Source organism: Onychomys torridus, chromosome 9, assembly GCF_903995425.1.
Source record: "Onychomys torridus chromosome 9, mOncTor1.1, whole genome shotgun sequence".
Classification (NCBI taxonomy): domain Eukaryota; kingdom Metazoa; phylum Chordata; class Mammalia; order Rodentia; family Cricetidae; genus Onychomys; species Onychomys torridus.
This window is the reverse complement of record NC_050451.1, coordinates 75,120,576-75,137,171: the sequence shown is the minus strand read 5'-3', so window position 1 is coordinate 75,137,171 and position 16,596 is coordinate 75,120,576. Positions and strand designations below refer to the sequence as shown.

The following is a 16,596-nucleotide window of genomic DNA, read 5'->3' as shown; positions in this document are numbered from 1 at the left end:
ACTTCTGATTCTTTCAGAGTTGTTTTTCTTTTCATTAGGAAGGGACATGTTGGTGAAGGCAGAGACTATGGAGAACTATTTACACTGACAGATTTTAGTTGAGATCATCATTATGGTAAAGCAATGATCATGAAGCTGTTTTAGTAGATAAAAATGAGTACAAATTTTATTTTGTTCACTAAATGTTGAATTTAACTATATACCATGTATGTGTTAGATGACAGTTGTTAGCACATGTTCTTTTTTGAGCATAAATGAATAGATCTGGTTTCTTGTTTAGAAATGTTTGACCCTTTCTGTCTTTGAAAGCTCTAATGCTCCAATGAATAAGGAAGGAGAAGTGGAAATTGAATACAGCTACCTGAATACAAATTGCTGCCCTGCCCTTGATTCCTAAAACAGATAATTTTCTTTTGAAATACTTGTTTCTTTTGAACTCTGCTTTGTGGGAAACTAATTTATTCATTTTCTAAAGTGGCCTTGTTTGTCTAGTAAGGAAATCAGCAAAAGAGGTCTCAAATAAGCTAGCAATGAAATTGAAAAGTGTCTACCATCACCACTGGTGATAAATCAAAGTGATGTTAAAGATGCAGATAATCATTCCAGTACATTCTTCATCGTTACTAGAATTATTTAAGTTCATTAAGCCAGCAGAGTACTTCATTATCTATTATGCTGCATACTAATGGCGAATTTAAAGTTTCAGTGTTTTATAATACAAAAATTTTTCTGAAAGTTATATTTAAATCTTTGTATCATTATGCTGTATGTCTGGATATTGAATGATAATAATTTATTGGGTGAATATATTTATTGTACTCCGGTTAGGTTTCTGGTTTATTAGGCTCATAAAACCAAGGAATTTTAGTAAATACTTAAAACTATTGCATACAAGATAACTTTTGTCTATCTTCTAAAGAAATAGATTGAGACAATATATAATACACTTTTATTGCACTGTCAGGAATTTAATTACCTTCAAGTTAGCATTGTAGAATGTACTCATTAACTAAAATAAAAAAGAGCTATATAAATTACTAACTGATTTTTTTTCTCACATTTGCAGCATTTAAATATTAGGACGCTGACAGATGATATGGTAAGGCTGTCCTCAACTTTTCCTTTGTCATGCATTTTAACTAACCATGTACTGTCCTTGACATGCTATACTAACATCTTTGAAAAAGCCAAAACCAGCAAGTGCTAGAAATGTGTTTATAGTACCCAAACAAGGGCTAGAACTGGTAAAATACATTAAATTGCTGCTTGTAGGCCATGAAAAGGAATAGACACTATGTTAATATAAAAATTTTGTTTTATTACGAATTGTTAGTCAACTTTGAATCATTCAAATCAACTCTCATTCTCTGAGGGTGGATTGCGTACTTCAAAAGGAGGTGGGAAAAGCAGCCAAAGACAAGGAGGCTTGTCAGGAAAATGTAGCTGCTAATTAAAGTAAGCGAGATTGAAAGGCCATGCATGCATTTTATGTTCTGTTTAAAGATGAGAACCAGGCATGCTTTACGTTCCTGTAGTAGGGCTCCTTCTAAGTAATTAATGCCTTAGTTGTGTAGTCAAATAATCCTTGAGAAATATACTTTTGATACACATATACACTAGTTACCTCATGATTAATGATAAAGGAATGACATCAGTACCAGCAACAAACAGCAACAACAACAAAAACAAACAAACAAACAAACAAACAAACCAACCAACCAGAATCTATGAGCACACTTGTGAGGAAAAAGCTCAGTACCTCACCAGCCAGTTTTGGTATTCAACAGCTTGGATACAAACACAAAAAGCAGAGTGCTTAGGCGTAGTAAGCAGTTAAGATATTCACCACCTTAAGGATCCAGAGTGCTTGCTTTGGCATCTGGATAATAAGGTAGATGTGTAAAAATGAAAGAGACATAGATATTGACATGAATGATTTAAATAACTGAAGTAGGGTGTTTGTGGGCGTCTACTGGAGTCCAGCTCCAACCTGTTCTCACCTTTTGATAGGTTCTTCGGTGGAGGAGAGAGGAATGAGGAAATATTAGGTAGAAAGATAGAGACGATAAGAAAGAGAGACACAGAATAGCTTTGGGAGGGCCCTGGGTCACTACCCAGCTGCCCAGAGCTTTATTTAAAGGGCTTTTTATAATATGCCAAGGGGAGAGGCAAAAGACCTCCCCCTTGCAAGATCAAAGTACACTGTACAGCCAAGTGTAGGCACTTCCAAACACCTGGTAGACACGTCCCTGGCCAAATCGTCCTATTATGCAGCCTTGCTGGTTAAAGCAAAATCATATTCTCTGACCTTGAGTAAGGTGTCACTAGGAAGCCTCTGTGGGCCACCACAGGTGTTGATATAGTATCCTGAGTAGTATCTAAGAAAAGCACTTTTTATTAAAAAGAAAAGTATTTACGTGAATTTTTCTCAGTAACATTGTGCAGTCAGGTGTTATCTAACACCAGGCAGATATCTCTGAAACCTAGGCTTGTCTGGTCTAACTGTGGGCTTCCAGTTCAGTTCCTACCTGCAGTAACATGGGGAGGAATAGAAGAAGACACCTGAAGTTGACCTTTGACCTCCACAATGTGTGCACCCATGCACTTGCCCATAGACACAGAGTTAGATTATTTCATCTTCTTGTAAATACCAAGGAATAAGCCTAGATAAACTTTGATGGTATGGTCTCCTGCACATCTGGGCTGTGCAGTGTACCATTCTGTATGCATTCCATCATTGACTGTAACATCAGATGGAGCACTGATGTAGGTTCTACAGTTGCTTCTCTCCCTGCCATGTAGATGTTGTTTTTATTTTACAGTTGAGGACACTGAGGCAGAGATAGGTTTAGCATTGTGCCAAAGCGGAGGCTAAACTGTCAGTATCCTCTGGGTTTTGGCACTTTGTGATTTGCATGTCTGTCTTCTTCCTCTCCCCACACCCCTCTGGGTTTTTGTGAGAATTGAACCCAGGATCTAATGCTTACTATATAAGCATGCTACCCACTAAGGTGCCTGCTCAGCCTCCAGAAATGAATGGCTTCTTAAAGTCACTAATAAAACCAACTGTAATCTTTATGTTTTATATTTTGATTTTATGAGAATGTACCGTGCTGTAATAGCTTTATTGAGATACAATTTACATAACATTCATTTCACTCACTATAAGTTTATCATTAAGTGGTTTCTAGCATAGTCACAAAAACTGCTCACCACTACAGTCTATTTTAGAACATTTCCAGGATCTTCAAAAGAAAGCTTTTTGCCTGTTAATACTGCCTCTTTCCCTTCAGCTCACCCAACTCTGGGTACCACCAGTCTACTCTTGATTTGTCTATTTTTGATATTTCAAATAACTGGAAGTCTTATAATTTTTAGCTAAAAGCAAATGACTTTCATTATTTAGGATATTTCAAGGTTCATTCATAATGTTTTATGTTTAGTTACAAAACATATTAGAATAAAAATTTTATAACATGGGTTAAAGAGATGGCTCAGTTGTAAATTGTCTGCTACGTAAGCATGAGGATCGAGTTGGATCCCAGCACCTGTGTAAAAAGCTTTGAGTGGTGCCTCAGCAGAGAAAAGCTGATATTCTCAAAAGCCATTGGCCATCAGCCTTGCCTAATTGGTGAGCTCCAGGCTTGGTGGTCGACTCTGTCTCAAAAGATAAAGTGGAGAGTATAGGGGCAGACACCTGGAGTTCATCTCTGGCCTTTAGCTGGGCAGGCGCACGCACACACACGCGCACGCGCGCACACACACACACACACACACACACACACACACACTGTGCACATATTCTTGTACAGACACACATAACAAGCACAGCCCTCACAGGAACAAGTACATCACACACAAATACACAGACACAGACACACACAGACACACAGACACACAGACACACACAGACACACACACACACACACACACACACCCCTTGATGTTTTAAGGAAGTTTATGAATTTGTGTTGGGCTGCGTTTTTACTGTCTTTAGGTGTGGCCAACCGTAGGTGTTGGACATGACACATCCTTCCTTTCATTTTAAATCCTATGCTCTGTATTTTTTAGATTTATGAATACTTTTTACCCAGTATATTTTTCTTTCTGATGCTGTCCTTTCATTACATGGCCATCCTTGCACAGTCCAAAGCCACAGTTTCTGCTTCAGTTTAGAAACACTCATGGAGTGACTTTACTAGGCATTCTAGAAAACACCCTTGGTGTCTGTTGTGTAAGTGGGTGGGTCTCTCCCCAGTGAAAACTCTGCTACTGTTTCCCTTCCTGCTCTCATTCCTTGCTTCTACTTCTGTCCTTATGCCTGGGTTGGCAAGATCAAAATGTTCCGTAGCTAAGTATACCTTTACCGCCATGTTATTTCCTGTTCTCGCCACTTTAAACCTTGGGAAGGTGGAGACAGGGAGACAATGTGTGTGTCATATGTTTTGTAGCACCTGGTGTGTTTTCTTTGACAGAGTAATTGTTCGCTCTTTTCGACAGTCTCACTTGGTAGCTTAGGCTGGCCTGGAAGTCACTGACCCCAAACTCATGGCAATCTACCTGCCCTAGACTCCTGAGCGCTGATACTATTACAGACGTAAGCTACCACGGCCTCACTCTGCAGCAAGTGTTAAAATCTGATGATGTTGAGGACCGCCTCAGTTGTTCTGACCATTGGCCTGGCTGGCCACCATTGCCTTGATCCGACTTTCATCTTGGCTGTGCACATGGTAGTCCAGCTGATCTCTTCACTGAACATCTGACCACAGATTCTCCTTAGCACTCTCCTTTTCTGATCTGTGTTTGGCTCCCGAGCAGGCCAGGATGTTAGGCCAGAGAAGAATCACCTGGTGGACTGATTGGGCAGCTTGCTCCATTCATTGTCTTCGAGGTGGAGGATGAGCATGACTGTCTGGAACAGGAGAAGAATAGATTGTCCAGCATTGGTGATGTATCCAGGAAAGAGCAGTGTACTTGGAGTCCTGAGACTTTCCCTCCTGCATCGCTCTGTGGCACTGATAGGCCAAGCATTCGCTTGATCGCTTATTTCTAAATCAGGCCTTGTTATATCTTCTCTCCTTTCTCTGAGGGTTCTGGTGGGCTCCATGTAGTCTGAAGCATATTGAAGTGCTGCTCTCAGCTCTGTCCTTTTGGTCCCTTTTTGTCTCTTTTATAATTGTCTCCTGGTGTGCAGTGTGCCACATTTGCTACTGGACTGTACAGGGCATGTGCATCACATGATGGATGAGCTATGGTGAGGGAATGGGTTCCTGGATATTTTGAGGCCTCTTTAAAGGGAGGGGGCCTGGTGTGTTAGAGCTCAGGGAAGCATTGCTGCTGATGCTTTGATACAATGTTGGCAGGATATTTGTAATTACACTTTGACTTCTCCAAATCATATATATGTGTGCTTTAATGTAGAATTTCTTAACATGAATAGCTGTTTTGAGGCAGAACATGAGAAAGTTCAGAGGAATAGCATTTTTCTGTGGTCATATATTTAAGCAATGTCTTAGAAACACTGACACCGGAGCAGCATTAATATTAGAAACCCATCCCTTTGTCTGGGGAGATGGCTCAGGGGGTAAAGTACATGCTGTGCAAGCAGGAGGATCCCGCTTTAGATCTCTAGCACCCTAAAAACTGAGTGAGGTAGTGCAAGTCTGTGTAACATTTGTCTTAGGGGTGCAGAAGGAGGGTAAGTGGGTGGAAACAGGTAAAGCCTTTTTTTTTTTTTTTAAATAAGGTGGAGAAATAGAGGAAAACACTTCACCTCAATTGCTGGCCTCCACATGCCTTTGCATGGGTGAGTGTACCTGAATAAATGCATGTGCCACACCCCTCTCCTACACACGAATAAAGAAACTCATCCCTTTCGGTTGCTCTGTTAAAGGCTGGCGAGGATGCTTCTCATTTTAGGGCTATTTTGTGAGTTATCAGAATTGAATTTGGCAGGAAGTAGTCTTGTTACAGGAACAAAGCATTCTTAAAGCATTTGGTCTCCCCTTCGGTAGACTTTGAGCAGTGAGTGCCCTTTTAAAACAGATCTGAGCATTTGCCACACTTAAGAGAGCAGGTCAGGGTGCTGAAGTAATGAAAAGATGTGTCACCGTTTCCTTGTGTAGACCTGGGTCTGTAAGGTTTTCCTCAGAAGTAAGAAGGAAGAGGGAGGGGACAAGGAGAGGAAGTGATGGGTATGTAAGGGCAAGTCGGGAGAATGGACATGTGCTTCATGCTGAATTATCACCCCAAATGTCCCTTTCCCTGAGTACTTTTGGAGTTTAGGGAGAGCTTTTCCCTTGGTTCTCACAACCATTGTCAGGATTTCTACTGGACTCCTTATTACTTTTATGTCACTGCATAAAGAAAGGCATTTAACCACTTTTTCCCGTTACCCATTTTTGGACTATAGCAATGGTTTTCAAACGTTTTATTTGACTAGGACCCATGGTAAGATGTAACATTTGCTTTTGTGTCAAAAGCCCACATAAACCTGCAAGCTGATTCTCAATTGAAACCACAGTTTTTATAACCAGTATGTGATGTTTCTAAGCATAATGAACTCTGATCTTTCCTCTCCATTTCTTTCCACTTTTCACTCTTTTCCATTACTTAAGAAATAGAATGGTGATCTAATGCACTAAGTGGATTTGATGACCCACAAATTACAGCGAGAGCTAGAAAATAAACCCTGGCATGCAGAGACGCTAGAGGAAGTCATGGGACCTTTCCATTAGTGTCTGTTCTTTGTTGCCTGGAGTTTCATGAGGAGAGCTAGGTTAGAACATCAGCTCTGTCACCAGTTAGTGGTGGTGCCAGTTTGTGTAAGCAATTAGCTTTTAAGATTTAATGTCATTGTTTACAGATACTTTTCAAGGGACAATTAAGTAAAGGTGGTTGGCAAGCCATGCAATTATAAAAGATGAGAAACTTGCATGCTTCAGCTTGATGTATGACATATGCATAGTAAGTTATTCTAGTTTTAAGGGTGAAGTCTGAAATGTGAAAGTATTTATAATTATGTGTATAGTACAGTCATAATGTGAAACATTTTTGTACCCAAAAGGTTCCCTCTTTGCTCATTTGTGGCCAGTGTTCTTCCTCCTCTACCACAGGCTTTGACAAACACTTTTCAGAGCTCCAAACTACAGTTCAGGTTGAGAATTAATATAGTAGTCTCACAGTGTGTCAGACGGAGTCTAGCTCATTGTTTTGTTGACACTAAAGCATATTTAGTTCTTCCAAGTTTGGGGTTCTTTTGTAAATAAAGTCTCATTGAGCATTTGCTTATATGGACACACACTTACACAGTTTTATGTTTTGGTAGTGCTCTCACGTTCTAAGTTTATGCTTAACCTTTAAAACAAATTGACACAGTTTCACCTGATTTCTGATGATGTTGACTGTCTTTGTGTGTGCTTATTTCTCATTGTTGTTTGCAATAGTTATTACTAAATGAAGAACTAGTCAAGTAATCTACTTCAGTGAGTCTTGTTAGTTTATCTTTCAAGTAATTTCTTCTTAAAACTTCATTTATGTTGTTGAATTTATGGAGTTAACATTGCTTATGGTATTTTCTTATCATTTTAATGTAGGCTGTATTTGCCCTTGCCCAAAGATTATAATGATTTGTGTCCTCTGCTTTTTTTCCTTGTTTTGTTGAAGTGTGTCAATGTTACTGATTATTGAAAGAACCAGTGTTTCTTCCCAGTGACTATATTAATTGCTTACTTGTATTCATATATTAGTTTTTTTCTGCCTTTTGTTTTATCTATTGTCTTGCTTCTTAAGGAAGAAGCTTAAGATACTAGTTGCTCACATAGGAACCTTATGCTTTAAGCTTCTATCTGAGGAATGTGTTAGTGTGTGTCAGATGACTGGTTAGTTTTCATTGGGTGACACATAGTAGACACTTAGAAAAAAGGACCTACATTTGAGCAGTTGCCTCCATCGGATTGTCCTGTGGGCAGGTCTGTGGGGCATTTTTGTTGATTAATGACTGATATGGGGAGGGCCCAGCCCATGTGAGTGGTGTTACTCCTGGGCAGATGGTCTTGCGTTGTATAAGAAAGCCAAGTTGAGCAAACCAGTAAGTGGCACTCCTCCATGGCCTCTGCTTCTGTTCCTGCCTCCAGGTTCCTGCCTTGGTTTCCCTCTATGGTGGACAGTTACTGTTTTGCCAGGCAAACCCTTCCCTTCCCTAAGTGTCTTCCCTAACTATAACATTGTTGGAAATATTTTTAATTCCCAATTGACATTTCCTTTGAACTGTGGGTGTATTTGTAGTTACATATTGTTTAAATCTCAAATGTTGGGACTTTTCCTAACATCTTCAATTTGTAATTGGCTTGGACAGGCTCTAGAGTGTGTGACTTCCACCCTCAGTAAGCTTTGCTGTATGCCTCATATTTTGCACTGTCTTGGTGAATATTCTTTTTTTTTTTCTTTTTCTTTTTTCACTGAGACAGGTTTTCTCTGTGTAGTTTTGGTGCCTGTCCTGGATCTTGCTCTGTAGATGAGGCTGGCATTCAACTCACAGAGATCCTCCTGCCTCTGCCTCCCAAGTGCTGGGATTAAAGGCGTGTGCCACCACCGCTTGGCTTGGAGAATATTCTGTGTGTAATTTTGTTTCTGCTTCACAGTCTAGACAGTAAATACATCCAGAGAGTTGATATTGCCCATGTGTTCTTCATCCTTGGTTTTTCTGCCTCCCTTTTCTAACAGTTTTGGGTTTTATTTATTCCTTTTTTCATTTCTGCCATTTTAATTCATGTGTTTTAGAGCTTTGCAGGTAAGAGCATGCTGTTGTCCCTTCATATGCATGAGGATTGCTTCCAAGACACCACGCAGATCCCCAAATCTACAGTTGTTCAGTTATTTGTGTAGAACCTATGCACATCCTCCTATATACCTTAGCGATAAGGACATCAGGGGAAAATGAAAACCATGGTCTTCCTCCTTCATGGCTTCCCCACTTTCCTGGTCAGAGCTGAGCCCAAGAGCTGGGAGGGAGGGATGTGAAGGGTATGGAGGGGTAACCTGTCCATAGGACCTAGGAGGCAGGTGTGTGCCCTGCCTTCATGTCCACAGGGTACAGACATCTCTGCAAACACAACTCCGATAGAAACAAGGATATCTTTTTCCCTTTTTTAGAATCTCAAAGTTCAGAGGCCAAGCTCAGTGAGAAGCCTGAGCACTGGGTCTTGCCTCGTGGCGGTGGTCCTAGCTCTTCCCAGTGTAAATCCTTGTAAGTAACGATTGTACTGTGTTGTGTAGAGTACATCAGTAGTGTTCCACACAGAGACACGTCTTTCCTTCTCTCTTCCTCGCTGATGTGTTTGAGTCAGCACATGTGGACATGTGTACCATGGCAGGGGTGTAGAGAGCATAGGATAACTTGTGCGGTGATCCCCTCCTTCTCCACGTGCCTTCCAGGGGTTCAACTTAAGTTGTCAACATGCCTTTGCCTGCTGAGCCATCTTGCTGGCCTGAAACAGTTGCACAGAAACGAAACCTGTAGTTTTATCCAAGTTTTAATCCACAGCATTTGACTATAGAGGGCTGACCATGCAATATTACCATAGTTGTGATTTGGTAAGCATTATGAAATGACCTTTTAAAATTCTTAGTATTAGTGATTTATTTTTATTCCTTGCAAATTTACTGGGTTTATCAACCTTACTTGATGTAATTGTTGCTTTCATTCTTGAAGAACAGAGATTTCTTGTCCTCGGTGAGACCAGATTTTTCAGTTTCACACTCCTCTGACCTTTCCTTTTTTATTTCTATTGTGTGTGTGAGTTTTGTCTTCCTGTCTTCAACTATTATTTCTCCAGTTTCTCTCCTGCAGACCCTGCTCTTCTCTCTATGTGGTGCCTTACTTGGATGATCACCTCTGAAGATTCCAACTACCATTGATACCTCTGACCTTTCCTCCAGTTAAGACATATTAATGCATTGGCCTACTAGATACCTTCATATGTGTGTCCCATTTCCTCTAGGAACTAATGCCCTCCGCTAAACCCTTCACTTACATCCGACATTTGTTTTTATTCTCACATTCTCTCAGAAGGTAGCTTTACCTTTCTGGTGCTTCTTTTTGATTATATCTTGACTCTTTAAATCTTTTCTGCCAGTGTCCTCATTTTTATTTGTTTGGACTCTTTAACTGTGTCCTCTTTGTCCCCAAGAAGCTATGGTCTTGAACAGCAACCAGAGTTATCTATTTGTATTGAGTTGCCGATATTATATTCCATTTGAGATTTTTTATTTGGGGCTGTTATCTATAGATTGGTCCTTAGCTTTTTTTTAATTGAAAATATTTTTTTTCATGTAGTATATTTTGTTCCTGCTTCCCATTCCTTGTTTCTTCCCATATCTCCCTCACCTTCTCACCCATCCAACTCCATACCTTCTTTCTCTTTAGAAAACAAATGGGTCAATAAAAAAACCCAAACAAACCAGAATAAAACAAAGCAAACAGGATAAAACCAAAACAATGAAAAATCACATTTAATACATACACATATATACCCATAAAAACACAAAACTAGAAACCGTAATAGATAAGCAAAACCAAAGTATTATGTGACAAAACGTCCCCATAAATACCATTGTGTTCTTTTTGTGTTGGCCATCTACTGCTGGGCAGGGTGCCTGTCCTTAAGTGTGGTTTGTATATGCACTGAGCCTCCATTGGAGAGGACTGGGTTTTTCTTTCTGAGCGGTTGCCATTAGAGAAAGCTTCAGGGTTAGAAGTGAGAACTCACGTCCACATCTCCTCTCAGTGCTTGCTTGGACCCCATCTGGCTTTGAGCTGTGCCGGCTGCCACAGTCTTAGTGAGTTCGAAGGTATGTCATGTTGTATCTTGAAGATGCTGTTTGCTTGCTGTCTTTCATCCTCACTGGCTCTTAGTCTTCCAGCCTCCTCTTCTGCAGCATTCACAGAGTCCCGAGAGGGTCAGGGGTTTAGTGAAGACATTCCCATTTAGGACAGAGTGTTCCAGAGTCTCTGTGCACATTTTAGGTTGTGGATTCGGTGGCGTCTCCAGGGAATGGGGATGGCTTGTGAGGACAGGCCCCTGCAAGTATTCTGCTGTGTGACTGGAGCAGTTGTAGGAGGGACAGTGAAAGTTCCTTCCCTGATTCCCAGTCAGGGAGTCCATGGGGTTCCCAGGTAGAGTATTGCAGGAGACAGGTGGTTGACACAGAGATGGGGGTGCTGGTAGAAGAAAGCTGGGTCCACAGAAACATTTGGCAGAGTCCCCAGGGTATGGAGGTAGGGTGGGAGGGCCCTGAAAGGTGGCTGCTTTGGGGCTGGGGATGAGACTCCTTCCTTACCTCCTTAGCTTTGAAACATGTCTTAGAGGCTTCTGTGGTAGGACCCCCCCTTTTTTTTTAAACTTAGCCTCAGCTAATATGTGGCTCTTTAAGGAATAGAAATATTACTTAGGGAATATAGTAACTGGCTTTGGGCTTCTGTTAGGGGATTCAGTAGAATACATGTCCCCATCCTGCTGATATGGCAGTCTTGCTTTCCTGTGCCCCAAATACATTTAAGATAAAAGTTTGAAGAGCTAAAGAAAATTCATAACTAGGGAATTATTGCTACTGATTGAAAGATACATTTAGTACTCTATAATTATTAGCTTGTACTTCAGATCCCCAATACTAGTTATGTAAATGCCTTTAGTCTTCACTTAAGTGTCTTATTGTCATTAACATTTCAAACAATGGGGCAGGGAGGCAAGAGAGTTGAAGTTACCTGCTCACATCACAGTGGTAGCCAGGGAAATTCTGGCAGGCCTGCTCCAGGGAACATGTTCGTGAAGAACATTACTCTCCTGCTGGAGTAGTCTTCCTTCCCCGACTGAGAGTACTAAGTGTGAACCGCAGAAGTAGATCTCATTATTTTGTCTTTCAAGCCATCTCTGTGTGGGACATTTCTGTTCTAAAATTGTATCACAGCCATTAACCTTAATCCATAGAAAGTTTTTATAGTTGTGACGGCCTACTAGATCTAAGAAGCTATGATGGGAAACCAGTTATTTCAAACATTTCAGAGAAAACTGAAAATCTGTATTCCAAAGGGATAATCATATTTGAGAGGTGCTGTTTTTGGCTTTTATTGCTGTGAAGAGATACCATGACCACAGCAACTCTTATAAAGGAAAACATTTGATTGGGGTGGCTACAGTTTGTGTTCTGTCCATTATCCTCATGGTAGGGAGCATGGCAGTATGCAGACTGATGTGGTGCTGGAGAAGAACCCCACGTCTAGCAGGCAGCAAGAAGACAGCTGACACACTGAGTGGATCCTGTGCATAGGAAACCTCAAAGCCTACCCCCACAGTGACATACTTCCTCCAACAAGGCCACACCGACTCCCAACAAAGTCACACCTTCGTAGTGCCACTCTCTATGAGATTTTGTGGACCAATTGCATTCAAATTACCACAGATGCCAACAGACAAAGGATGGGCAGTTTGGTTTGGCTTTAAGAAATACAAACAACTTTAGTAAGGAAATCTTTTGATAATTCTAGCAACAGCTGTGGCTTGCTCCCAAGCACAGATACCAGGTTCTGATTCCCTTTAAAGCTCCTATGGAAACGGTGTCTTCTAGCCACCATGAATTTTGCTTGGTTTGGGGTGGGTTCTCCCCAGTTCCTTGAGAAGCTCATCTCTCCAGGTCTCTTGCTCCTGACCCATCTCTGTGGACTGTTCAAGTTGTTCAGTGTAGGAACTGTGGCCAGACAGTTCTGGGTATTTTCTGTATGATAGTGTGGGCTTGGTCTACATGAGATTTGCTAGGTCTTGTAAGATGTCTGTGGAAGTAGATATCACATGCATGAAGGAAAAAAAAAACTTGATTTATTTTATTCAGATGTGTGTTGGCTTTTGTTAACTTTAAAATACAAGAGCTCTACTTTGTGATGATATTTTAATTGTGCTGAAATGTGATTTTATTTGTATGTTAATAAATTAAGTTTGCCTAGAGATAAGAGGTCATTAGTGAGCCAGGAACAGAAGTCAGGTGGCTGTGGCCCATGCCCTTAATCCGATCACATGGCAGGCAGAGTCTCTGTGTGGTCAGGGACACAGCCAGGCGTAGTGACACGAACCTTTAATCCCAGTACCAACCATAGAGACCTGGAGGTCTGTATAGACAGGCAGTGATGCGGAAGTCATGTGGCTGTGTTTAGAGCCAATGAAAAGGCAGAACAAAATGGCAATAAAGAGACAAGTCAGACAGGAAGGAACTCACTCTCAGGGGAAGCTACGGCAGCAAGTGGTAAGCTAATGGTAGTCTTGGCTCTTTGCTAATGCTCTGATCTCTTGGGCTTTTAACACTGTATTTGGCTCTGTGTTTTTTCTTTAATAAGACTGTTTAGAAATTCATCTACACAGCTTTAATACTTACTCTAATTATTCTACTGGCCTACTAGGGTAGAAGTCTTTCTGTACTAAAATTTTATTTTACATTTTTACTGACTTTCTATGTTTTCCTTTGTAAATTACAAACAACTGATAAAAGTTTGATTTTTTTTTTTCATATTCATTCTGCCAAGCTATATGTGGAATATTCTCCTAGGTAAAGTAAAAATACCAGTGTGGGCCAGGGCAGCTCTGTGTGTGTAATACAATATATTGAGACAAGTTCTATAAGAATTCAAGTTATTTACAAAGTCAGGTGGGGCTTTCAGAGACCATTAATATGAGTTAATTATGACTTCCTGTACTTAGGTTTTCAGCAGTAGCTTTTAAGTGCTATCTCAGGATTTTTAAATATTTATGGAATAATTTAGAGAGCATCTCCTCAAATCAGGAGAAATGTGGGAATAAGATCAAGAGCTTTCAGATGTAACAAAGATGTAGCCGAGTGTGCATACTTGTTTATTCATTTTTTGTCTACCTCTTCATTAAGCATTTATTGAGTGTCTAATAGTCTTATAGAAATATGAATGTTTGTAAGGCTGTATCTGCCTGGGAACATTGGAGGAGTAGATGAGCACTTCACAGTCTTTGCAGTATGGAGTGATGGTGGATGCTACTCTCGATAGGGTTTAGTGCAAGAATCAGGGTCATGTTGACCTTGGGGGAACTGCAGAGAAGATGACTGTTCAGTGAGTTTTGAAGAATAGGTTGGAATCTAGACTGGCTATTGTTAACTTTTATTCAGTAATAAATTTGTTTCCTAGATATGAACAAAATGGATTCCTAGTTGAAGCATGAAAACTTGGTACACAGGAAGCAATTGTTGATATCTTTAGATGATATTTGTGTGTGAGTCATGTTGAGCTATGCCACTCAAGTAAAGTGCAAAATTTATTTTCAGAGCTAATATATTTATATATTTCATTTTATGTTGAACTACTATTATTTGAATTAGAAGTAAATTCCTTTGTAGTGGTCTAGTGTGTATTTCCTTCCTGCCTGTGTTAGTTTTGTGTGACTGTGCCAAGATCCTAGAGATTATCAGCTTCAGGGGGAGTGCATTTTGTCTTACAGTTTGGGGTGTTCGTGATGAATTGGTCTTATTGCTTTGCCCTGTGGCAGCACACTGCCTGTGGCAGCAGTGTACATTTCAGGGGGCATCTTTGCTTTAGGGTAGCTAAAAGGCAAAGAGAACTGAAGGATTCCCGAGTTCAGTGGACTCAGTGACCTAACTTCTGCTCTCTTTCCTGACAGTCACACCTTTAGGTTCACCATGGGCAAACCACACCTTAAGACACATGTGTTTGGGAGACATTCAAAATACATACTACACCATTCCCTTGCACCCTACTTTCTTATACTTTTTTTTTTTAATTTAAATTTTTATTTTTCTGTAAGGACTATGCTGTGAATTTCCAATGTTGGGATTAGTATGGATTTTTTATTTAATATGTAAAAGCCATAACCACCCAGCACACTTCCTGCTATACTATTATTAAAAATAATACTTTATTAAGGGAAGAATCAGTGGTTGTATCTCATACCTGGAAGATAGAAAGGTAATTACTAATTTACTCTGCAAGCATTACTAGCACATTCACTCTGTTTAAAACCATGGTAAGTTCTAAGGGTTGTTTTGTGAATAAAATAACAATCCCTTTCTCCAGGATTTAATGTCTCTTTCAATAAGTGTATATGGCAATAGACAGGTTTAGAAAAGTATATGTGCCATGAGATTGCAAGCTCTAGATCTGTAGGTATCTCTCGGAAAGACCACTGTGTGAACTGAGAGCTGAGGATTGATTTGATATCAGTCCGGCAAAGATGTGATAAATTCTAGACACAAGGAAGAGCATACGTGTTTAGGTGACTAGGTTATTTCCTACATCTACATCACATGTCGTATGTGGAGAATAGTAAAGAGATTATTTGGTAAGGAAGAAAGGTTGGGGTCAAACCTGATATAAGCATCATGCTAAGATATTTGAACATAATCTTTTGAGTGATGGGAAACATTGGGAGGGGTGAGGGTTGAGACTTAGTCGTGTTTAGTAAGATAAAAATCACAACATGGAATGTCTTGGAGTGGCAGGCATAGAGAAGCAGGGGAGACTTGGACTCTGCTCAGGAGTTGCATTTGTGATACCAGGGCCTGGACTAGGGTGATGGCAGTGTGGGTAGAGATACATTGATGAGGTCTAATCCACATGGGTTGCCTTGTGATTCAGTTTTGATTTTTATTAGTTATCACAGTGCAGGGCATACTATTAGTCAAGATAACTAACAGCTTTCAGCTTACACAGATCAACATCAGACAGAAGTCACAATCAATTTTGTTACCCAGTAAGAACCCCTTTGCTTCTGTCTCTCCTCAGGTCTATTTATTCTTCTCAACTCCTCCAGACTTCCAGACCCTCCTACTTTGCCCTCTGGGACTCACAAGTTGGTTAATGTTTTCTTTCCTTCTTTCTCTAATTGGAACCTAGAGGGTCTTTGATGACTTTTTTTCCCCTGGTGGCTCCGTCCTTCAAAAGGCCAGTTCTTTCTGAATACAAACCATCAGAGCTGCAGCCTGTTGCATTCCTCCTTGTTGGCCTCTCGTGTGGGTCTTCCACCCTCCCACTGTTTAACGGACAGCCTCAGAACTTGAGTTACTTTCTTCTTTTTGACCATCATTTCTGTTAGCATGCTGTATCCACCTACCAGGCAGGCTTCTTAACCTGGGGTCTGTGCTTCGCCAGTAATCTGTGCAAGAGCTTAAGATATATTTAGTAAAGGTTGAATCTTTAGTTTTGTTAAACTTTAAGTCAAAATTGGTGTTCTTCTCTATTGTGAATATGGGGGAAAATAACATCTATTAGTGCACCAAACAAACAAATCAAAACAAAACACGAAGCCCAGTACCACAGTTGTATTTACCTGTGACCAACAAAAATCAGATATTTTCAAATCACCTTATAGTTATTAAAAATATTTCTAAATATGTCTTATATTCAATAATTTTTAGATTTAGACATGTCTTCATCTTTCATTTGGTATGGAAATGAGAATATATTAAAGCTTGCTAACATTTTGATGGCTCCATTTTACTTTAGCTTTCCTCTTAATTATATATATATAAACTTACATAATATATTAGCATATTGTATATTATATATAT

At 40.1% G+C, this 16,596-nt stretch overlaps 1 protein-coding gene across 1 annotated transcript in view; it reads left to right on the top strand.

Annotated features, from left to right (window-relative positions):
* Positions 1-16,596, top strand: part of Diaph3 (diaphanous related formin 3) — a 483,673-nt gene that overhangs the window by 27,337 nt on the left and 439,740 nt on the right. The window contains 1 exon segment of the mRNA XM_036199401.1: positions 1,067-1,099. Coding sequence (XP_036055294.1) covers positions 1,067-1,099 — 33 coding nt within the window.